The sequence below is a fragment of the Urtica dioica genome, chromosome 9 (genome assembly GCF_054948205.1).
Source record: "Urtica dioica subsp. dioica isolate 48M chromosome 9, U.dioica_male_clone48M_v1_H2, whole genome shotgun sequence".
Classification (NCBI taxonomy): Eukaryota; Viridiplantae; Streptophyta; class Magnoliopsida; order Rosales; family Urticaceae; genus Urtica; species Urtica dioica.
The window spans coordinates 30521494-30546676 of NC_142764.1; the positions used below are offsets into that span (position 1 = coordinate 30521494).

Genomic DNA, 25183 nt, shown 5'->3' on the forward strand with positions numbered 1-25183 from the left:
ACATCAAGCGTTGTTCATATGATCATCTCCTTGTAGTAATCTGTATTATGTCAATAGAGATTATCTATTTGGTGATGATCCTTGGTCATCTATGTATCATGTTAATATATATATATATAATCTGGTTGATGACGCGATTCAAATTGTTACCGGGTGGAGAAGTGGATGCCCACAATGTATGTAGCTATTCTGAAACTTTCCAAAGCCAGTGCGTGACGAATTTGCAGCCAAAATATTTAGATTATAATTCAAAAGAATTGAAACAGTCTGATTATTTTTTTGGGATGGTCAGCTGGAATGCTAGATGAGTCCTATTGAATGAACTAGCTTGACATTTAAAAGCCCGGTATACTTTATCATGTTTGTTGTATTAATTACTTATCTTATGACTCGGACATAAAATATCTAATATCGCATCTGCTAAAGAAATAATAAACCAGTATTGATCAATCAGATTGACGTTTATATATGTGTAAGCGGTGAAGAAAACAAGCAAAAACATCAGAACATAATATAAAACGCGAACAATTGGGGATTCCCTTGGTTTCAGTTTCAGACATAACTTAACACACCCAGAATCATGTTTCACTTTAGCTGTTTCAGCTAGATCTCAGTCATTCTTCTGCAGCACTCGCAGCGCTCAAATCCACGCTAAGGTCCACGGTCTGCTCAAGAAAATGATGATAAGAATTCGAAATATAAACATTAAACTCACTAGATCAACTTTGGGCTTTACCTTTCCAGTTATCAGGTAATACATGTTGAGTACATCGACCACCGTGGACTCAAAGTGTGTCGTAGCGTCATAGCTCTGTTATCAATCTACGAGTTAAAAAAATCCATACAACATTATTAATAGGCATATCATTCAGCAACGACATAACTCACCGTTGATATGAAGCAATTGTCCAAAGATGGTTCATTGACCGGTTCATATCTGTCATAGATATCAAAGAATATCTCATCGACAGGCCCGAGAAGATCAATTCCAGGCTTCAGCTCGGACTCGGGATGCTCTGTCTCTGCCTCCGTCGATACAAATGCAATGAACTTCCCTTTTGGGGCAACATTGTGAGAGTAAGAACAGCAAAAAAGATACCTGTTATAGTACAGTCATTAGCATCATCGCCTTTGCTTTGAAAACCATAATCTATAGATATTGACATAGACAAACATATATGAGTTTCCTCCCACAAGACTAGGCCTCACACAAATCCAAACATTCTTTCCAGTTAATACTTAATATATGTATGGGATTGAATCAATAGCTGATCGCTTCTTCCAACAAAAGACCAAAACCCTATATGATTCTCAATGTAGAAACACAACACATCAGCGATTCAAGTGATGAAATAATAAGTGAACTCACATGTCTGATTTACGCCCCAATTGCTTCTGTGGTAGGATGACCTGCACTGACTGAGAATCATTGGTGTTCGGTATCGGATGGCTCATGATGGCAATCGCCCTAGCAACCTTACCAACCTTCCTGACCTGTTGAAGCACGACAAAGCCGTGATCTTTAGATGTTTATCGGAAAAAACAATATCAACACGAGCATAACTCATATAGCTATATTACCTTGTTTGGCAAGTATGATGGATCACACACAACCTTTTTGCACTTTGCAGTTTCCCCTTCAGACGTGACACCAATAACTTGTCCTACTTCATTGAACTCAACCTGTCGTTATCGAGATGTAGGTTACAGGTTGTTGAACGAAGACCGCCCAAAAAAGAAAAAGACAAGTACCTTGCACTCTGGTTTGTTCAACATGTAGGTCCCTCCGTAAACTGCGCTTAGGCGTGCAAAAGCCTACAGAAGAAACCCAAGTTGATAAAAAGAGAGAGAGAGAGAGAGAAAGATGTGTGTTTGTTTGGAGAGAGAGACAAACCTGTGGGAGCTCTCCAAGCCCATAGAGCGGATAAATGTAGGGAGATCCTCCTTGAAAGCGTGCAAGAGACTCGGCGTAAAGCTTCATTTTTTTGACAGTCTCGAGGGCGGGCTCGTTCAGGTAGTCGTCGTCCCTGTGAAGGGCTAGGGCATGGCCAATGAAGTCCACGGTGTTGTCATCGAGACCGTATTTCCTGGAAAGTGAAAATGAGAACGAGTCATGCTAGAACTAGAACGAGAGAACGAGGTCTTTGGTGTGGTGGTTACGCTATGAGCTCTTTGGTGGTGACCCTGGTCAAGTCCATGCCCTCGTGGGTTTTGGGGTTCTTCTCGTCGTAGTCTTGGACGTAAATGAAGAACTTGCGGGCCCGGCGCTTCTCAAAGAGGCCCATCAGCGGAGACCTCAGAGCCTCCATGTCGGTGGCGGGGACCTTGTGGACCTTTCCTTTGTTGAACACGAAGCTGCCGTCCACCGCTTTGAATGACAGGTACTTTGTCACATCCGTGTGGATCAGAACTCGAACCAGAGTTCCGTTTGCCATCATAAACTAGCATATGCATATTCATGTATGCACAAAAACAATCATCAGGATCATCACATACACATATTCATCTACAAGTCAAGTACCTTTGGAATCATGTCCACGTTATAATCCCTGCTTGACCCCAACTGAGCCGGTGGTTGCTCACTCCCTCTGAACCTCTTCCACAGCTGCAAAGTCGATCATTCAGATTTACGAATCACATCATTCAGACGCGACATTTCAACTAACCTGAATCAGATTGAGGGACGAAGACTCTCCGCCATAGTAGTCGTTCCTGTCCATGTGCAGGACCTGAAGAGGAGATTGAATCAATCTCACAGATCGGGATTCGATCGATGATATTCAAACATTACTTACTTGATCAACAATTAACAAATACTCAGATCGCAAACCTTTAGACCGTCCACGGAGAGAAGACCGCTGAGGATGCACTCCTTGAGCCCAGTGCCAAGCACGATGACGTCATACTCTTCATCCATGGCTTCCTCTGTTTCCTGATCTAGGGTTTGCTTTCAATTCTCCTTTGCCTTCTCTTCTTTCCCGATGCTTTCCTGTTTCTCACGGTTTATATCATATGCCTTTTCTTTCTTCTTTTTTTTTTTTTTTTTATTTACTTATTTGTAATTATTGTTCGGCTTCGGGCTACATTTTTATAATCTCATTATCAAAATCCTTTGGTTCCAGGGTCAGCTACTTTTTTATTAATTACAAAAAGTCCCCCAAACTCTTCCGTAATTAGCGAATTGCCTCAGTCTTTTGAGATTTGGACACAGTTGCCCATTTCTTTGAACAATGGACATTTATACTCATTTCATGTTTGTTTCTAACTCAATGCTCGTTAAAAAAAATTGAACTCTTAATGCCCAAAAAAATTTGAAATTTTCAAAAGTTAGCTAAATTTTCACTAATTACCCTATCTAAAAATGTTGAAATTTAAAACGATCGGATATCGTTGATCGTAATTTGTTTTTCCAATATTCTTTCAACAATATATGTTTATAGAAAGAACTCTTAATATACATAAACAAATATTACAACTTCCAAAAAGTAAGCTAAAATTTCACTTTTAAAGTACCCCTTGAAAAAAAAAATCTCAAACAATTGTATCCCGTTAATCGACTTCGTTTTTTTTAATTATTCTTTCCACCGTAAGATGCTTATAAAATGAAATTTCAATACCTATGAAATATTCAAAAGTTTTGAAAGTCTATCATAATACAATTTCAAACGATCACGTCACGTTAATCGTAATACTATTTTTTTCAATATTTTTTCGGGATTAAAATATATCACATTCAAAAACATTGTAACTATCAATTTAACGAATCAAAAATCTTATAAATCGGCCCCCATTCAAAAGAGTTATATAATTTTTGAAGTTTTTTTTTCGTGTACTCTCTTTGGCTTCCAAAAGCATTTAAGAAATTTTTATAGGGATCGAAAAATAATTCTACGCCTACTTTTTTTTAAACAGATGTTAACCAACAATGTAACAAGCCAATAAGCTTAAAAAATCGGACACCATATGAAAGAGTTGTGGTTGTGTTAATTTTTGAACTTTTTCGTGTACTACCTCAAGAGGAACATATTTACTAGTTATATCATCAGCAATCGCCTAAATCTCAAGACATTCTAAAAACCAATCATAGATTTTATGGAGATAGGTAAATCAAGGTACTTCCCTTTGAGAACCGTATATGAGAATTTTATCGCGTATGGTTCGAACATAGAACAAGATATAAAATTCTATCAGATACGTATTTGAAACTGCCTAATTGTATAATTTAGTCTTTTCTGACGATACGAAGGAAAAAAAAACCCGAAAATTATTTATTGTGATTGTAATGCCAACATATCAAGTTGGTTCCTTCATGTATATGTTGAGTCCTCTTGAAGATTCTATATAATTTCCTGTTTTTTTTTTTTTTTTTTTTTTTTTTTTTTTTTTTTTGTGTAATGAGACTTTATGACATTATTGATAGGAATTCTCTTGTTAACACCTATGAATATATTACAACCTCATGTTCATATTAGAACCAAACCCTGTCAAACTAAGCACACAAACTTCGTGAGTAAGAACCATTAGATCATCATTTATTAAATGAATAGGGATAATGACTAAATATCCAAAGGTATTTTTGGATTTTGATCAAAATAAGCATAAAAAAAAGTTTAAAAAAGATTGTAAAGCCAACCATGAAGTCTGAATATCAAGTATGAATCATAGTTTTAAATACTTTGTAATATTATATGTATTTCGTGCTTCAGATACGAGCATATAATGAGATATATATATCTGACGAAATAATTAAAACTGTAAAATATAAATTTTTGTATCACTCGTATTGAATTCGATAAACGAGTCTCTGTTGTTGCAAATAAATTTCTTGAGTGAAGAATTGTCCAATAAGTTTATCGGATCAATTTTAAATATGTTAAGGTGATGAGAAATTTCGGAACGAGTGAATGAAATCTCGAGTTCAGCTCGAATGAGAAATTAATTTTCAAAGAGGCATTCCGGAAGATTAATTTAATAAATAAATTATCGAGAGTGGGAATTATTTTCGAGATACCGTGAATATATTTAAATGAATCAAAATCGAACGAGGAAATTCTCGGTTTAAATCATATAATTATTATCCATTCGATTATGGATTTAATTAAGGAATTATATGATAGGACTTAAATGAGTAATTTGTGAATTATTGCACATATAAAAATGGGCAGTGTAGCAAAATAGCCAGTTTGAAACTATAGAATTAACTTTTAGGGAAATAATCAATATGCTTAGGTGTCAATAATTAATAGACAAATTTACCTTTTTACTTAATCAAATGGAAATAATGAATATAATTATATTAAATAATATGCAATAACGATATAAAACAACAGACAATTTCAAAATTGTTACACGTAACCTTAAATCTCTAAAAAATATCAACAAAATATTTTATCAAAGATATCATTAATCACGCGGCGCGCTAATCTAGGACGGCTTCACCAATTTTGAACGCCAACAAATCTCCTGGAGTGGACGCGATATTATGGGGAAACTCATAAATGCTAAATAGCCAGAAGCTAAAAAAACAATCTTCAACGCCATAAACAAACCCATCGAAGCTCTGAAAGCAGTCGAAAGTCCACCGAAATCAGTTTCTGTTACTATGTAAGAACCTGTCAACATATATAATAAACGTAAATTACTGGAAACTATCTCATTGTGCACATTTAAGTAATCTTAATGGAAATAAATGAAAATAAATGTAAATAAATAATATGTACGTCTACATCTTTCCAAAGACTGACGTTCGAAAATCTTCACTGTTAAAAAAAACAAATTAACAGTGAGAGTCGGACCACCTCTAACCAAGTTAACATTTAAAAAAAAAATACCAGAATCCACCAACGACCAAGACGCAGAAGCCATATTTTTAATTGGAAACAAATTATTTCTTCCAGGCGCAATTTTTTTCTTCTTCTGCGAAATAGTTTCAGCGTTGGTGAGAGTCAAGAAGGTCTCGCTGACGATGAGGTTGGCGGTCCAGTTCGAGACGGCGGCGATTCCTCCGCCGGTGCCTCGGTACGTGAGAGGGTATATCTCCGACGAGCCTTCGCCGACCTCCTCCGCCGCCTCCGACTGATCTGCGTCATCGGCGACAACTTCTTCGGCTGGACGGCCCCCTGGCCTGCGATCTCGGCGTCTTCCTCGTCATCTTGACACGTTGAAGGTAAAAAAAAAGCTCAGATCTGGTTGTGGAGTGGCTGGAGAGAGAGAGAGAGAGAGAGAGAGAGAGAGAGAGAGAGAGAGAGAGAGAGAGAGAGAGAGAGAGAACGTGATACTAGGAATTCAAAATCTGATACCTAACTACTACAAAATAGGAACTTAACACGTACAAAAAAAGAAAAAAAATACGATAATTAAAAAACTGCCTTAATTATTGAAGGACAAAAAATTAAAATATTAATACGTTTGGCTATTTCCCTACAAATGTCAAAACATAAGCTAAGCTAGATTCCAACCCTAAAAGTTTTAGGTGGTAGTTAAGTTAGAAAACTCTATAAAAATCGTGTGCGCGACGCCTTCCTCCTCATTTCATCTTCTCGGTAGTCTTCTCCATCTCAACTATCACTCCGCTTCAGAATTTGAGCTCCGGATTGTCGCGATTTTGTTGGTTTTCATAATTTGAGCGTTAAATCTGAGGGAAGGGAGGACCGAGCGTGCTTGAGGACTCAAACTCGTATCAAGGTAAGGGAAACTTTGGGATTTTCTCTTCAAATCTGAAAGCTAGGATTTCGACGAATTGGGGCTTTTATCCCTTTAATCTGATTCTGTGTATGTGTGTGTCTGGACCCCAATTTTTATTTGAATTTGACTTGAATTTGTGTTGATTTCTTGAGATTTCGTTTTGATTTGAAAAATGGTCTGGACAGTCAGATAAAACGGACGGACGTCGATAGGTTTATGTAGTCTGAGATTATTTTTACTAGTATTTTTCGTGGATTGTATACTAAATGGGATTTCTAAAATGTCCAAGAACATGTAAATCCAGTGAGTATTGAATTAGTTGTGATTTATTGAAAATAGTGAATTAAACCAATGAATTCTGGAACTCCGAATCTGTGTACCAATATTGCGGGCTGTTTTTCTGATGGCTATGGGGATTGAAATTGATCGTATAATAACCGTTAGAAAGATACCGAACTTAGCTTTCATATGGATTTGGAATCGTTTGATTTAGAGTCGTGTAGCTAAACTTAAGCTACGTTCTTTACCTAGGGCCCGAAGCTGAAATTCTGGAGTTTGTGTGAGTTTTGGCTCTCGTCGTGGTTGATTGAATTCTGTTTTCCGTTTGTTTCGTGGGTTTGAAATTGAGATTGGAATCTGTTTGGTTGGGCTGAGTTTCGTGATGAAGCTGTTGACCGAGCTCGGGTTCAGCCTCTTCTGCTTCTGCGCAAAGCGGTTCCACGTCTGGTTAACCAATCTCCACAACTTTGGAGAGAGCCTCAATCTGAGACCGTGGATCTGCTGATAATGGGCTGCGGTTCAGATGTGCTATCCGCCTAGAGGCTATGTAAAAATGGGTTTCATAAGATGCCTTGTTGATAGGGTGTTGTAGTAGAAGCCCGGTAGTGGTGGGGTTTTCCTTGCAACACTTTTGATTTTTCAACCTATTAGCCATGCGTATCGTCAAAATAGCTGAATATAAGCAACTGTGGTTGTGCTTTTTTTGGGTAGCTTTTACTCTTTTTTTTTTTTTTTTTCATTTTACTGAAAATAAATATAAGTTCAAAGATGCTCTGTTATTGAAATTTGTCTCTGGCCAAATACGGCCTGACAACTTCTCTTTATCTTTGATCCCTAGGTATTCGTTTGATTATCTTATTACGTTTTTATTTTTATTTTTTTTGGTCCTAAATTCGTTGCGTTTTCTTCGGTATTGCTATTAAATCGTAAAACATATTTTCCGTTTATATCTTTTTGCCCTAAAATCGTGTTGCGTTTTCCGTTTATCTATTTCTTCTAAATGTCGATGGAATGATTTCATCTAAATGTCTATCCTTTTTTTCTAAATCGTAAAACATCTTATTTGCGTTTTCTAAATTCTTTTGTTTTAGGTAGGTTGCTTCAATGTCGATGAATTGGGTTCTTCCACAGAAGACTTACCAGTACACAAAGGTTCTCAAAGGCTTGAATGGTGAAGTGATTTGCTTAAAAATCTTAGATGACGAAGGAAGTAAAGTTGCAGTTGTGATGAGGGAGAAATTTTTTAACGATATAAAAATCCAAATACAATATTTGACTTTGAACCATTTGAAATTTTGTGTGCAGGTACAGGTTTATAACATAGATTCTATATTGTTAGAACATACATTGAATGACCACACAAATTCCGTTTTGTGTATGGATAGTGATGGGAGAGGAGTTACTATAACGGGAAGCAAAGACAAATGCGTAAGTTCCAAGTTCGAACGTTAGATTTTAATAAAATCTAATACATTTGGGGGGCAATAGTGTAAATTATGGAAACATTTAGGGACAAAATATAAAATATTGGGATAAATTTTTTTTTTCAAATCATCAAATTTTCTGTTCTTTTTTGTAAATTGTTATATCAGTGCGTGTGCATATTATATTGTGAGATTCTTTGAGCGGAGAGTGTTTTAGGGTCATTGAAGGGCATACAGATGAAGTTGCGGATGTAGCTTTGTCCAAGGGAGGGAAGCCATTTTTTGTTAGTGGTAGTTTGTGAGTTACAAACATATAAACTTTTTATATGAAAAATCTATGCATATATTCTATTCATAAAAGATTATCTCAATGATGGATTGATAAAACATTGGAGCTATCATATTTTTGATGATGTCAGTGATAATCTTATTGCGAGTGATGCACACACCGAGGCTATCTCATCCATTGCTATTGCACCTGACGACAGAAGTGTTTGCGGTGCTAGTATGGTAAGTAAAACTTCTAGTAATTTTAATTATTTAGATTCCGAATCATTGTGATCCGGCGATTGATATTGACTCCGATTGTTTTTTTTTTAGGTTTTTTGATATATATACTTATTATTTATATCTCGTTTTTATTGATTATGATAGTATTATTTTTAGATGGAGTCAATCCAAGTTGGAAAACAAAGTCTCACTTATAGAACATACTGAAAAAGTATCTGTTGAGTTTTCTCCCGATGGTCTTAAGAATCATATCTGCATCTCTGGATAGGACTATAATGATATGGAAGCTACTAAAGAGATCGTGTTTGAGGATATTAAACGTACATAACGCATCGTTCATTGGTGACAGTACTCATTTTGTGTCTAGCTGTAAGCATCATTTTAATATCATTCAAAAATATTATAATGTATTGATAAGCCTTATATTGTTATAAGTGACGATGGTTTGCTCAAATGGTCCATATTCCGTATTTTGAGCAAGCAGTCGTCACTTACAATAATATAAGGCTTAAAAATTACAATATAATATTTTTAGAATGAGATTAAAATGATATTTACCGCTAGACACAAAATGAGTACCGCCACCAAGGAACGATGTGTTGTGTACGTTTAATGTCTTCGAACACGATCGATTTGTAACTCCCATATCCTTATGGTCTTATCCAGAGATGTATATATGATTCGTAGATCATCCGGAGAAAACTCAACATATGATATTTTTTTGTATGTCCTATAAGTGGGGATTTTATCTTCAAACTTGGGTAGACTCCATACAATCATAACCAACAAAGACAACGATATATATATATATATATATATATATATATATATATATATATATATATATATATATATATATATATATATCAAGAAACCCAAAATACAGTCGGAGTTCATATCAATAGTTGGATAGCGATGACTAGGGTTTTTAATAGTTAAAATTACTAGAAATTTTATTTATCATAATAGCAACGCAAACACTTACGTCGTAAGGTGCAATAGCGATTGATGAGATAGTCTACGTGTGTGCATCACTCGCAGTAGGACTATCACTGACATCATCGAAAATATGATAGCTCCAACGCTTTACAAATCCATATATGAGATTATCTTTTATGAAGAGAATATATGTATAGATTTTTCATATAAAAAATTTATATGCTTGTAACTCACAAACTACCACTAACAAAAAATGGCTTCCCTCCCTTGGACAAAGCTACATCCGCAATTTTATCTGTATGCCCTTCAATGACCCTAAAACACTCTCCGCTCAAAGAATCCCACAATATAATATGCACACGCACGGATATAACAATTTACAAAAAAGAAAAGAAAATTTGATAATTTGAATTTTTTTTATCACTATATTTTATATTTTGTCACTAAATGTTTTCATTATTTACACTATTACCCAAAAATGTATTAGATTTTATTAAAATCTAACGTTCGAACTTGGAACTTACGCATTTGTCTTTGCCTCCCGTTATAGTAACTCCTCTCCTATCACTATCCATACACAAAACGGAATCTGTGTGGCCATTCAATGTATGTTCTAATAACATAGAATCTATGTTATAAACCTGTACCTGCACACAAAATTTCAAATGGTGAAAAGTCAAATATTGTATTTGGATTTTTATATCTTTAAAAAATTCTCCCTCGCCACAACTGTAACTTTACTTCCTTCGTCATCAAAGATTTTTAAGCAAATCACTTCACCATTCAGAGCCTTTGTGTACCGGTAAGTCTTCTGTGGAAGAACCCAGTTCATCGACATTGAAGCAACCTACCTAAAACAAAAGAATTTAGAAAATGCAAATAAGATGTTTTACGATTTAGAAGAAAATGATAGGCATTTAGATGAAACAATTCCATCGACATTTAGAAGAAATAGATAAACGGAAAATGCAACACGATTTTAGGGAAAAAAGATATAAATGGAATAGATGTTTTACGATTTAAGGATAAGTAGGCGTATCATTAGTTTTCGATCTTTATAAAATTTTCACAAATCCTATTCAAACCCAAAAATGTTAGTACACGAAAAACTTGCAAAATTTTAAACTACCATAACTCTTTCATATGGTGTTTGATTTTGAAAACTCTTGCCCTTTTTGGATGATGGGATCCATATTTTCGATAATAAGTAGGTGTATCTTCGATCCCTATCAAAATTTCACAAATCCTCTTCAAACCCAAATGGGTTAATACACGAAAAACTTGCAAAATTTGAAACTACCATAACTCTTTCATATGGTGTGAGATTTTGAAGATTCTTGCATTTTCTGGATGATAGTTATCATATTTTTGAGAATAAGTAGGCATATCATTAGTTTTCGATCCCTATAAAATTTTCACAAATCCTCATAGAATCCAAAGGGGTCAGTACACGAAAAACTTACAAAATTTTAAACTATCATAACTCTTTCATATGATGTTTGATTATGAAAATTCTTGCCTTATTGGATGATGGGATCCATATTTTTGAGAATAAGTAGGCGTATCATTTGTTTTCGATTCCTATAAAAATTTAACAAATTTTCTTCAAACCCAAAGGGAATAGTACACGAAAAACTAGCAAAATTTGAAACTACCATAATTCTTTCATATAGTGTGACATTTTGAAGATTCTTGTCTTTTTTGAATGATGGGTACCATATTTAAAAAAATAAGTAGACGTATCATTAGTTTTCGATCCCTATAAAATATCACAAATCCTCTTCCAAACCCAAATGAGTTATTACACGAAAAACATGCAAAATTTTAAACTATCATAACTTTTTCATATTGTGTGAGATTCTGAAAATTCTTGTCTTTTTTGAATGATGGTTAACATATTTTCGAAAATAAGTAGGTGTATGATTAGTATTCGTAAATAGTTATACGTCAACATATTTACGAATATATGGTAATCATCATCCTAACAAGCAAAGAATCTTAAAAATCGGGCACCATTTGAAAGAGTTATGGTAGTTTCAAATTTTGCAAGTTTTTCGTATACTGACCCCTTTGGCTTTGGAGAGGTTTTATGAAATTTTAAAAAAAGATCGAAAACTAATTATACGCCTACATATTTTCGAATATATGGTAACCATCATCCTAACAAGCCAAGAATCTTAAAAATCGGGCACCATTTGAAAGAGTTATGGTAGTTTCAAATTTTGCTAGTTTTTCGTGTACTAATCCCTTTGGCTTTGAAGAAGTTTTATGAAATTTTGAAAAAGATCGAAAACTAATTATACGCCCACATATTTACGAATCTATGATAACCATCATCCTAACAAGCCAAGAATCTTAAAAATCGGGCACCATTTGAACGAGTTATGGTAGTTTAAAATTTTGCAAGTTTTTCGTGTACTAAACCATTTGGCTTTGGAGACGTTTTATGAAATTTTGAAAAAGATCGAAAACTAATTATACGCCCACATATTTACGAATATATAGTAACCATCATCCTAAAAAGCCAAGAATCTTAAAAATCGGGCACCATTTGAAAGAGTTATGGTAGTTTTAAATTTTGCAAGTTTTTCGTGTACTAACCCATTTGGCTTTAGAGAAGTTTTATGACATTTTGAAAAAGATGGAAAACTAATTATACAACCACATATTTACGAATATATGGTAACCATCATCCCAACAAGCCAAGAATCTTAAAAATCGGGCACCATTTGAAAGAGTTATGGTAGTTTTAAATTTTGCATGTTTTTCGTGTACTAACCCCTTTGGCTTTGGAGAATTTTTGTGAAAATTTGAAAAAAATCGAAAACTAATTATATGCCCACATATTTACGAATATATGGTAACCATCATCCTAACAAGCCAAAAATCTTAAAAATCATGCACCATTTGAAAGAGTTATGGTAGTTTCAAGTTTTGTAAGTTTTTCGTGTACGTTACCCCTTTGGCTTTGGAGAAGTTTTATGAAATTTTAAAAAATATCGAAAACTAATTATACGCACACATATTTACGAATATATGGTAACCATCATCTTAACAAGCCAAGAATCTTAAAAATCGGGCACCATTTGAAAGAGTTATGGTAGTTTTAAATTTTGCATGTTTTTCGTGTACTAACCCCTTTGGCATTGGAGAATATTTATGAAATTTTGAAAAAAATCGAAAACTAATTATACGCCCACATATTTACGAATATATGGTAACCATCATCCTAGCAAGCCAAAAATCTTAAAAATCGTGCACCATTTGAAAGAGTTATGGTAGTTTTAAATTTTACAAGTTTTTCGTGTACTAACCCCTTTGGCTTTGGAGAAGTTTTATGAAATTTTGAAAAAGATGGAAAACTAATTATACGCTCACATATTTAAGAATATATGGTAACCATCATCCCAAAGCGCCAAGAATCTTAAAAATCGGGCACCATTTGAAAGAGTTATGGTAGTTTTAAATTTAGCATGTTTTTCATGTACTAACCCCTTTGGCTTTGGAGAATTTTTATGAAATTTTGAACAAATCGAAAACTAATTATACGCCCACATATTTACTAATATATGGTAACCATCATCCTAACAAGCCAAAAATCTTAAAAATCCTGCACCATTTGAAGGAGTTATGGTAGTTTTAAATTTTGCAAATTTTCGTGTACTAACCCCTTTGGCTTTGGAGAAGTTTTATGAAATTTTGAAAAAGATGGAAAACTAATTATACACCCACATATTTACGAATATATGGTAACCATCATCCCAACAAGCCAAGAATCTTAAAAATCGGGCACCATTTGAAAGAGTTATGGTAGTTTTAAATTTTGCATGTTTTTCGTGTACTAACCCCTTTGGTTTTGGAGAATTTTTATGAAATTTTGAAAAAAGTCGAAAACTAATTATACGCCCACATATTTACGAATATATGGTAACCATCATCCTAACAAGCCAAAAATCTTAAAAATCGTGCACCATTTGAAAGAGTTATGGTAGTTTTAAATTTTGCAAGTTTTTCGTGTACTAACCCCTTTGGCTTTGGAGAAGTTTTATGAAATTTTGAAAAAGATGGAAAACTAATTATACGCCCACATATTTACGAGTATATGGTAACCATCATCCCAACAAGCCAATAATCTTAAAAAATCGGGCACCATTTGAAAGAGTTATGGTAGTTTTAAATTTTACATGTTTTTCGTGTACTAACCCCTTTGGCTTTGGAGAATTTTTATGAAATTTTGAAAAAAATCGAAAACTAATTATACGCCCACATATTTACGAATATATGGTAACCATCATCCTAACAAGCCAAAAATCTTAAAAATCGTGCACCATTTGCAAGTGTTATGGTAGTTAAAAATATTGCATGTTTTTCGTGTACTAACCCCTTTGGTTTTGGAGAAGTTTTATGAAATTTTGAAAAAGATCGAAAACTAATTGTACGCCCACATATTTACGAATATATGCTAACCATCATCTTAACAAGCCAATAATCTTATAAATAAGGCACCATTTGAAAGATTTAAGGTAGTTTCAAATTTTTCAAGTTTTTCGTGTACTAACCCATTTGGCTTAGGAGAAGTTTTATGAAATTTTGAAAAAGGTGGAAAACAAATTATACGCCCACATATTTACGAGAATAAGGTAACCATCATCCTAACAAGCAAAGAATCTTAAAAATCGGGTACCATTTGAAAGAGTTACGGTAGTTTTAAATTTTGCATGTTTTTCGTGTACTAACCCCTTTGGCTTTGGAGAATTTTTGTGAAAATTTGAAAAAAATCGAAAACTAATTATATGCCCACATATTTACGAATATATGGTAACCATCATCCTAACAAGCCAAAAATCTTAAAAATCATGCACCATTTGAAAGAGTTATGGTAGTTTCAAGTTTTGTAAGTTTTTCGTGTACGTTACCCCTTTGGCTTTGGAGAAGTTTTATGAAATTTTAAAAAATATCGAAAACTAATTATACGCACACATATTTACGAATATATGGTAACCATCATCCTAACAAGCCAAGAATCTTAAAAATCGGGCACCTTTTGAAAGATTTATGGTAGTTTCAAATTTTGCAAGTTTTTCGTGTACGTACCCTTTGGCTTTGGAGAAGTTTTATGAAATTTTGAAAAATATCGGAAACTAATTATAAGCCCATATTATTTACGAATACATGGTAACCATCATCCTAACAAGTCAAGAATCTTAAAAATCGGGCACCTTTTGAAAGATTTATGGTAGTTTTAAATTTTGCAAGTTATTCGTGTACTAACCCCTTTGGCTTTGGAGAAGTTTTATGAAATTTTGAAAACAATGGAAAACTAATTATACGCCCACATATTTATGAATATATGGTAACCATCATCCTAACAAGCCAAGAATCTTTAAAATCGTGCACCATTTTAAAGAGTTATGGTAGTTTCAAATTTTGCAAGTTATTCGTGTACTAACCCCTTTGGCTTTGGAGAAGTTTTATGAAATTTTTAAAAAGATGGAAAACTAATTATACGCCGACATATTTACGAATATACGGTAACCATCATCCTAACAAGCCAAGAATCTTAAAAATCGGGCACCATTTTAAAGAGTTATGGTAGTTTTAAATTTTGCTAGTTTTTCGTATACTAACCCCTTTGACTTTGGAGAAATTTTGAAAAATATTGAAAACTAATTATAAGCCCATATTATTTACGAATACATGGTAACCATCATCTTAACAAGCCAAGAATCTTAAACATCGGGCACCTTTTGAAAGAGTTATCGTAGTTTTAAATTTTGCAAGTTTTTCGTGTACTAACCCCTTTGGCTTTGGAGAAGTTTTATGAAATTTTGAAAACAATCGAAAACTAATTATACGCCCACATAATTACGAATATATGGTAACCATCATCCTAACAAGCCAAGAATCTTAAAAATCGGGCACCATTTGAAAGAGTTATGGTAGTTTTAAATTTTGCAAGTTTTTCGTGTACTAACCCATTTGGCTTTGGAGAAGTTTTATGACATTTTGAAAAAGAAGGAAAACTAATTATACAACCACATATTTACGAATATATGGTAACCATCATCCCAACAAGCCAAGAATCTTAAAAATCGGGCACCATTTGAAAGAGTTATGGTAGTTTTAAATTTTGCATGTTTTTCGTGTACGTTACCCTTTGGCTTTGGAGAATTTTTATGAAAATTTGAAAAAAATCGAAAACTAATTATATGCCCACATATTTACGAATATATGGTAACCATCATCCTAACAAGCCAAAAATCTTAAAAATCATGCACCATTTGAAAGAGTTATGGTAGTTTCAAGTTTTGTAAGTTTTTCGTGTACGTTACCCCTTTGGCTTTGGAGAAGTTTTATGAAATTTTAAAAAATATCGAAAACTAATTATACGCACACATATTTACGAATATATGGTAACCATCATCTTAACAAGCCAAGAATCTTAAAAATCGGGCACCATTTGAAAGAGTTATGGTAGTTTTAAATTTTGCATGTTTTTCGTGTACTAACCCCTTTGGCTTTGGAGAATTTTTATGAAATTTTGAAAAAAGTCGAAAACTAATTATACGCCCACATATTTACGAATATATGGTAACCATCATCCTAACAAGCCAAAAATCTTAAAAATCGTGCACCATTTGAAAGAGTTATGGTAGTTTTAAATTTTGCAAGTTTTTCGTGTACGTTGGCTTTGGAGAAGTTTTATGAAATTTTGAAAAAGATGGAAAACTAATTATACGCCCACATATTTACGAGTATATGGTAACCATCATCCCAACAAGCCAAGAATCTTAAAAAATCGGGCACCATTTGAAAGAGTTATGGTAGTTTTAAATTTTACATGTTTTTCGTGTACTAACCCCTTTGGCTTTGGAGAATTTTTATGAAATTTTGAAAAAAATCGAAAACTAATTATATGCCCACATATTTACGAATATATGGTAACCATCATCCTAACAAGCCAAAAATCTTAAAAATCATGCACCATTTGAAAGAGTTATGGTAGTTTCAAGTTTTGTAAGTTTTTCGTGTACGTTACCCCTTTGGCTTTGGAGAAGTTTTATGAAATTTTAAAAAATATCGAAAACTAATTATACGCACACATATTTACGAATATATGGTAACCATCATCTTAACAAGCCAAGAATCTTAAAAATCGGGCACCATTTGAAAGAGTTATGGTAGTTTTAAATTTTGCATGTTTTTCGTGTACTAACCCCTTTGGCTTTGGAGAATATTTATGAAATTTTGAAAAAAATCGAAAACTAATTATACGCCCACATATTTACGAATATATGGTAACCATCATCCTAACAAGCCAAAAATCTTAAAAATCGTGCACCATTTGAAAGAGTTATGGTAGTTTTAAATTTTACAAGTTTTTCGTGTACTAACCCCTTTGGCTTTGGAGAAGTTTTATGAAATTTTGAAAAAGATGGAAAACTAATTATACGCCCACATATTTAAGAATATATGGTAACCATCATCCTAAAGCGCCAAGAATCTTAAAAATCGGGCACCATTTGAAAGAGTTATGGTAGTTTTAAATTTAGCATGTTTTTCGTGTACTAACCCCTTTGGCTTTGGAGTATTTTTATGAAATTTTGAAAAAAATCGAAAACTAATTATACGCCCACATATTTACTAATATATGGTAACCATCATCCTAACAAGCCAAAAATCTTAAAAATCCTGCACCATTTGAAGGAGTTATGGTAGTTTTAAATTTTGCAAGTTTTCGTGTACTAACCCCTTTGGCTTTGGAGAAGTTTTATGAAATTTTGAAAAAGATGGAAAACTAATTATACACCCACATATTTACGAATATATGGTAACCATCATCCCAACAAGCCAAGAATCTTAAAAATCGGGCACCATTTGAAAGAGTTATGGTAGTTTTAAATTTTGCATGTTTTTCGTGTACTAACCCCTTTGGCTTTGGAGAATTTTTATGAAATTTTGAAAAAAGTCGAAAACTAATTATACGCCCACATATTTACGAATATATGGTAACCATCATCCTAACAAGCCAAAAATCTTAAAAATCGTGCACCATTTGAAAGAGTTATGGTAGTTTTAAATTTTGCATGTTTTTCGTGTACAAACCCCTTTGGCTTTGGAGAATTTTTATGAAATTTTGAAAAAAGTCGAAAACTAATTATACGCCCACATATTTACGAATATATGGTAACCATCATCCTAACAAGCCAAAAATCTTAAAAATCGTGCACCATTTGAAAGAGTTATGGTAGTTTTAAATTTTGCAAGTTTTTCGTGTACTAACCCCTTTGGCTTTGGAGAAGTTTTATGAAATTTTGAAAAAGATGGAAAACAAATTATACGCCCACATATTTACGAGAATAAGGTAACCATCATCCTAACAAGCAAAGAATCTTAAAAATCGGGTACCATTTGAAAGAGTTACGGTAGTTTTAAATTTTGCAAGTTTTTCGTGTACTAACCCCTTTGGCTTTGGAGAAGTTTTATGAAATTTTGAAAAAGATGGAAAACTAATTATACGCCCACATATTTACGAATATATGGTAACCATCATCCTAACAAGCCAAGAATCTTAAAAATCGGGCACCTTTTGAAAGATTTATGGTAGTTTCAAATTTTGCAAGTTTTTCGTGTACTAACCCCCTTTGGCTTTGGAGAAGTTTTATGAAATTTTGAAAAATATCGGAAACTAATTATAAGCCCATATTATTTACGAATACATGGTAACCATCATCCTAACAAGTCAAGAATCTTAAAAATCGGGCACCTTTTGAAAGATTTATGGTAGTTTTAAATTTTGCAAGTTATTCGTGTACTAACCCCTTTGGCTTTGGAGAAGTTTTATGAAATTTTGAAAACAATGGAAAACTAATTATACGCCCACATATTTATGAATATATGGTAACCATCATCCTAACAAGCCAAGAATCTTTAAAATCGTGCACCATTTTAAAGAGTTATGGTAGTTTCAAATTTTGCAAGTTATTCGTGTACTAACCCCTTTGGCTTTGGAGAAGTTTTATGAAATTTTTAAAAAGATGGAAAACTAATTATACGCCGACATATTTACGAATATACGGTAACCATCATCCTAACAAGCCAAGAATCTTAAAAATCGGGCACCATTTTAAAGAGTTATGGTAGTTTTAAATTTTGCTAGTTTTTCGTATACTAACCCCTTTGACTTTGGAGAAATTTTGAAAAATATTGAAAACTAATTATAAGCCCATATTATTTACGAATACATGGTAACCATCATCTTAACAAGCCAAGAATCTTAAACATCGGGCACCTTTTGAAAGAGTTATCGTAGTTTTAAATTTTGCAAGTTTTTCGTGTACTAACCCCTTTGGCTTTGGAGAAGTTTTATGAAATTTTGAAAACAATCGAAAACTAATTATACGCCCACATAATTACGAATATATGGTAACCATCATCCTAACAAGCCAAGAATCTTAAAAATCGGGCACCATTTGAAAGAATTATGGTAGTTTTAAATTTTGCAAGTTTTTCGTTTACTAACCCATTTGGCTTTTGAGAAGTTTTATGACATTTTGAAAAAGATGGAAAACTAATTATACAACCACATACTTACGAATATATGGTAACCATCATCCCAACAAGCCAAGAATCTTAAAAATCGGGCACCATTTGAAAGAGTTATGGTAGTTTTAAATTTTGCATGTTTTTCGTGTACTAACCCCTTTGGCTTTGGAGAATTTTTATGAAAATTTGAAAAAAATCGAAAACTAATTATATGCCCACATATTTACGAATATATGGTAACCATCATCCTAACAAGCCAAAAATCTTAAAAATCATGCACCATTTGAAAGAGTTATGGTAGTTTCAAGTTTTGTAAGTTTTTCGTGTACGTTACCCCTTTGGCTTTGGAGAAGTTTTATGAAATTTTAAAAAATATCGAAAACTAATTATATGCCCACATATTTACGAATATATGGTAACCATCATCCTAACAAGCCAAAAATCTTAAAAATCGGGCACCATTTGAAAGAGTTATGGTAGTTTTAAATTTTGCATGTTTTTCGTGTACAAACCCCTTTGGCTTTGGAGAATTTTTATGAAATTTTGAAAAAAGTCGAAAACTAATTATACGCCCACATATTTACGAATATATGGTAACCATCATCCTAACAAGCCAAAAATCTTAAAAATCGTGCACCATTTGAAAGAGTTATGGTAGTTTTAAATTTTGCAAGTTTTTCGTGTACTAACCCCTTTGGCTTTGGAGAAGTTTTATGAAATTTTGAAAAAGATGGAAAACTAATTATACGCCCACATATTTACGAGTATATGGTAACCATCATCCCAACAAGCCAAGAATCTTAAAAAATCGGGCACCATTTGAAAGAGTTATGGTAGTTTTAAATTTTACATGTTTTTCGTGTACTAACCCCTTTGGCTTTGGAGAATTTTTATGAAATTTTGAAAAAAATCGAAAACTAATTATATGCCCACATATTTACGAATATATGGTAACCATCATCCTAACAAGCCAAAAATCTTAAAAATCATGCACCATTTGAAAGAGTTATGGTAGTTTCAAGTTTTGTAAGTTTTTCGTGTACGTTACCCCTTTGGCTTTGGAGAGGTTTTATGAAATTTTAAAAAATATCGAAAACTAATTATACGCACACATATTTACGAATATATGGTAACCATCATCTTAACAAGCCATGAATCTTAAAAATCGGGCACCATTTGAAAGAGTTATGGTAGTTTTAAATTTTGCATGTTTTTCGTGTACTAACCCCTTTGGCTTTGGAGAATATTTATGAAATTTTGAAAAAAATCGAAAACTAATTATACGCCCACATATTTACGAATATATGGTAACCATCATCCTAACAAGCCAAAAATCTTAAAAATCGTGCACCATTTGAAAGAGTTATGGTAGTTTTAAATTTTACAAGTTTTTCGTGTACTAACCCCTTTGGCTTTGGAGAAGTTTTATGAAATTTTGAAAAAGATGGAAAACTAATTATACGCCCACATATTTAAGAATATAGGGTAACCATCATCCTAAAGCGCCAAGAATCTTAAAAATCGGGCACCATTTGAAAGAGTTATGGTAGTTTTAAATTTAGCATGTTTTTCGTGTACTAACCCCTTTGGCTTTGGAGTATTTTTATGAAATTTTGAAAAAAATCGAAAACTAATTATACGCCCACATATTTACTAATATATGGTAACCATCATCCTAACAAGCCAAAAATCTTAAAAATCCTGCACCATTTGAAGGAGTTATGGTAGTTTTAAATTTTCCAAGTTTTCGTGTACTAACCCCTTTGGCTTTGGAGAAGTTTTATGAAATTTTGAAAAAGATGGAAAACTAATTATACACCCACATATTTACGAATATATGGTAACCATCATCCCAACAAGCCAAGAATCTTAAAAATCGGGCACCATTTGAAAGAGTTATGGTAGTTTTAAATTTTGCATGTTTTTCGTGTACTAACCCCTTTGGCTTTGGAGAATTTTTATGAAATTTTGAAAAAAGTCGAAAACTAATTATACGCCCACATATTTACGAATATATGGTAACCATCATCCTAACAAGCCAAAAATCTTAAAAATCGTGCACCATTTGAAAGAGTTATGGTAGTTTTAAATTTTGCAAGTTTTTCGTGTACTAACCCCTTTGGCTTTGGAGAAGTTTTATGAAATTTTGAAAAAGATGGAAAACTAATTATACGCCCACATATTTACGAGTATATGGTAACCATCATCCCAACAAGCCAAGAATCTTAAAAAATCGGGCACCATTTGAAAGAGTTATGGTAGTTTTAAATTTTACATGTTTTTCGTGTACTAACCCCTTTGGCTTTGGAGAATTTTTATGAAATTTTGAAAAAAATCGAAAACTAATTATACGCCCACATAGTTACGAATATATGGTAACCATCATCCTAACAAGCCAAAAATCTTAAAAATCGTGCACCATTTGCAAGTGTTATGGTAGTTTAAAATATTGCATGTTTTTCGTGTACTAACCCCTTTGACTTTGGAGATGTTTTATGAAATTTTGAAAAAGATCGAAAACTAATTGTACGCCCACATATTTACGAATATATGCTAACCATCATCTTAACAAGCCAATAATCTTATAAATAAGGCACCATTTGAAAGATTTAAGGTAGTTTCAAATTTTTCAAGTTTTTCGTGTACTAACCCCTTTGGCTTAGGAGAAGTTTTATGAAATTTTGAAAAAGGTGGAAAACAAATTATACGCCCACATATCTACGAGAATAAGGTAACCATCATCCTAACAAGCAAAGAATCTTAAAAATCGGGTACCATTTGAAAGAGTTACGGTAGTTTTAAATTTTGCAAGTTTTTCGTGTACTAACCCCTTTGGCTTTGGAGAAGTTTTATGAAATTTTGAAAAAGATGGAAAACTAATTATACGCCCACATATTTATAAATATATGGTAACCATCACCCTAACAAGCCAAGAATCTTAAAAATCGGGCACCTTTTGAAAGATTTATGGTAGTTTCAAATTTTGCAAGTTTTTCGTGTACTAACCCCTTTGGCTTTGGAGAAGTTTTATGAAATTTTGAAATATATCGGAAATTAATTATACGCCCATATTATTTACGAATACATGGTAACCATCATCCTAACAAGTCAAGAATCTTAAAAATCGGGCACCTTTTGAAAGATTTATGGTAGTTTTAAATTTTGCAAGTAATTCGTGTACTAACCCCTTTGGCTTTGGAGAAGTTTTATGAAATTTTGAAAACAATGGAAAACTAATTATACGCCCACATATTTATGAATATATGGTAACCATCATCCTAACAAGCCAAGAATCTTAAAAATCGTGCACCATTTTAAAGAGTTATGGTAGTTTCAAATTTTGCAAATTATTCGTGTACTAACCCCTTTAGCTTTGGAGAAGTTTTATGAAATTTTGAAAAAGATGGAAAACTAATTATACGCCGACATATTTACGAATATACGGTAACCATCATCCTAACAAGCCAAGAATCTTAAAAATCGGGCAACATTTTAAAGAGTTATGGTAGTTTTAAATTTTGCTAGTTTTTCGTGTAATAACCCCTTTGGCTTTGGAGAAATTTTGAAAAATATCGAAAACTAATTATTCGCCCATATTATTTACGAATACATGTTAACCATCATCTTAACAAGCCAAGAATCTTAAAAATCGGGCACCTTTTGAAAGAGTTATGGTAGTTTCAAATTTTGCAAGTTTTTCGTGTACTAACCCCTTTGACTTTGGAGAAGTTTTATGAAATTTTGAAAACAATGGAAAACTAATTATACGCCCACATATTTACGAATATATGTTAACCATCATCCTAACAAGCCAAGAATTTTAAAAATCGGGCACCATTTGAAATTGTTATGGTAATTTTAAAAATCGGTGACCTTTGGCTTTGGAGAAGTTTTATGAAATTTTGAAAAAAATCGAAAACTAATTATACGCCCACATATTTACAAATACATGGTAACCATCATCGTAACAAGCCAAGAATCTTAAAAATCGTGCACCATTTGAAAGAGTTATGGTAGTTTTAAATTGTGCAAGTTTGTCGTGTACTAACCCCTTTGGCTTTGGAGAAGTTTTATGAAATTTTCAAAAAGATGGAAAACTAATTATACGCCCACGTATTTACGAATATATGGTAACCATAATCCCAACAAGCCAAGAATCTTAAAAATCGGGCACCATTTGATAGAGTTATGGTAGTTTTAAATTTTGCTTGTTTTTCGTGTACTAACCCCTTTGGCTTTGGAGAAGTTTTATGAAATTTTGAAAAAAAATCGAAAACTAATTATACGCCCACATATTTACGAATATATGGTAACCATCTTTCTAACAAGCCAAGAATCTTAAAAATCGGGCTACATTTGAAAGATTTATGGTAGTTTTAAATTTTGCAAGTTTTTCGTGTACTAACCCTTTTGGCTTTGGAGAAGTTTTATGAAATTTTGAAAAAAATCGAAAACTAATTATAAGCCCACATATTTACGAAGATATGGTAACCATTATCCTAACAAGCCAAGAATCTTAAAAATCGTGCACCATTTTAAAGAGTTATGGTAGTTTCAAATTTTGCAAGTTTTTCGTATACTAACCCCTTTGGCTTTGGAGAGGTTTTATGAAATTTTGACAAAGATCGAAAACTAATTATATGCCCATATATTTACGAATATATGGTAACCATCATCCTAACAAGTCAAGAATCTTAAAAATCGGGCACCATTTGAAAGAGTTATGGTAGTTTCAAATTTTGCTAGTTTTTCGTGTACTAAACCCTTTGGCTTTGGAGAAATTTTATGAAATTTTGAAAAATATCGAAAGCTAATTATACGCCCACATATTTATAAATATATGGTCACCATCATCCTAACAAGCCAAAAATCTTAAAAATCGGGCCCCATTTGAAAGAGTTATGGTACTTTCAAATTTTGCAAGTTTTTCGTGTACTAACCCCTTTGGCTTTGGAGAATTTTTATGAAATTTTGAAAAAATCGAAAACTAATTATACGCCCACATATTTACGAATATATGGTAACCATCATCCTAACAAGCCAAGACTCTTAAAAATAGGGCACCATTTGCAAGTGTTATGGTAGTTTAAAATATTGCATGTTTTTCGTGTACTAACCCCCTTTGGCTTTAGAGAAGTTTTATGAAATTTTGAAAAAGATCGAAAACTAATTATACGCCCACATATTTACGAATATACGCTAACCATCATCTTAACAAGCTATTAATCTTATAAATCAGGCACCATTTGAAAGATTTAAGGAAGTTTCAAATTTTTCAAGTTTTTCGTGTACTAACCCCTTTGGCTTAGGAGAAGTTTTATGAAATTTTGAAAAAGGTGGAAAACAAATTATACGCCCACATATTTACGAGAATAAGGTAACCATCATCCTAACAAGCAAAGAATCTTAAAAATCGGGTACCATTTGAAAGAGTTACGGTAGTTTTAAATTTTGCAAGTTTTTCGTGTACTAACCCCTTTGGCTTAGGAGAAGTTTTATGAAATTTTGAAAAAGGTGGAAAACAAATTATACGTCCACATATTTACGAGAATAAGGTAACCATCATCCTAACAAGCAAAGAATCTTAAAAATCGGGTACCATTTGAAAGAGTTACGGTAGTTTGAAATGTTGCAAGTCTTTCGTGTACTAACCCCTTTGGTTTTGGAGAAGTTTTATGAAATTTTGAAAAAGATGGAAAACTAATTATACGCCGACATATTTACGAATATACGGTAACCATCATCCTAACAAGCCAAGAATCTTAAAAATCGGGCACCATTTTAAAGAGTTATGGTAGTTT

At 33.1% G+C, this 25183-nt stretch overlaps 1 protein-coding gene and 1 long non-coding RNA gene across 3 annotated transcripts; one reads left to right on the forward strand and one right to left on the reverse strand.

The window, feature by feature from the left end:
* Window positions 1-421: 421 nt before the first annotated feature.
* Window positions 422-3072, reverse strand: LOC149386857 (guanosine nucleotide diphosphate dissociation inhibitor 1). The gene is made up of 11 exons (XM_089625551.1): window positions 2831-3072; window positions 2667-2729; window positions 2522-2605; window positions 2161-2441; window positions 1895-2087; window positions 1753-1815; window positions 1582-1683; window positions 1370-1494; window positions 889-1099; window positions 737-811; window positions 422-665 (listed from the first exon to the last, which is right to left on the reverse strand). Exons 1-11 carry the CDS (start codon window positions 2915-2917, stop codon window positions 615-617), a joined length of 1335 nt encoding a protein of 444 aa, XP_089481677.1. The 5' UTR covers window positions 2918-3072; the 3' UTR covers window positions 422-614.
* A 3459-nt stretch (window positions 3073-6531) lies between these two features.
* LOC149386858 (uncharacterized) lies at window positions 6532-10558 on the forward strand. Of its 2 annotated transcripts, XR_016301161.1 has the most exons (3): window positions 6532-6684; window positions 8055-8391; window positions 8597-10558. It is a non-coding gene; the product is annotated as an uncharacterized LOC149386858 (long non-coding RNA). The 2 variants fall into 2 exon arrangements; XR_016301160.1 differs by lacking the exon at window positions 8597-10558 and having other exon boundaries at window positions 8055-8500.
* Window positions 10559-25183: the final 14625 nt, after the last annotated feature.

Bases quoted from the DNA above. Each gene is read 5' to 3' on its own strand.
- LOC149386857 (XM_089625551.1), bottom strand. From the start codon at position 2,917: ATGGATGAAGAGTATGACGTCATCGTGCTTGGCACTGGGCTCAAGGAG. The intron at 2,606-2,666 runs GTTAGTTGAAAT...TCGACTTTGCAG, and splicing joins CGTCCCTCAATCTGATTCAG to CTGTGGAAGAGGTTCAGAGG. The intron at 1,816-1,894 runs GTTTGTCTCTCT...TTTCTTCTGTAG, and splicing joins GGCTTGGAGAGCTCCCACAG to GCTTTTGCACGCCTAAGCGC.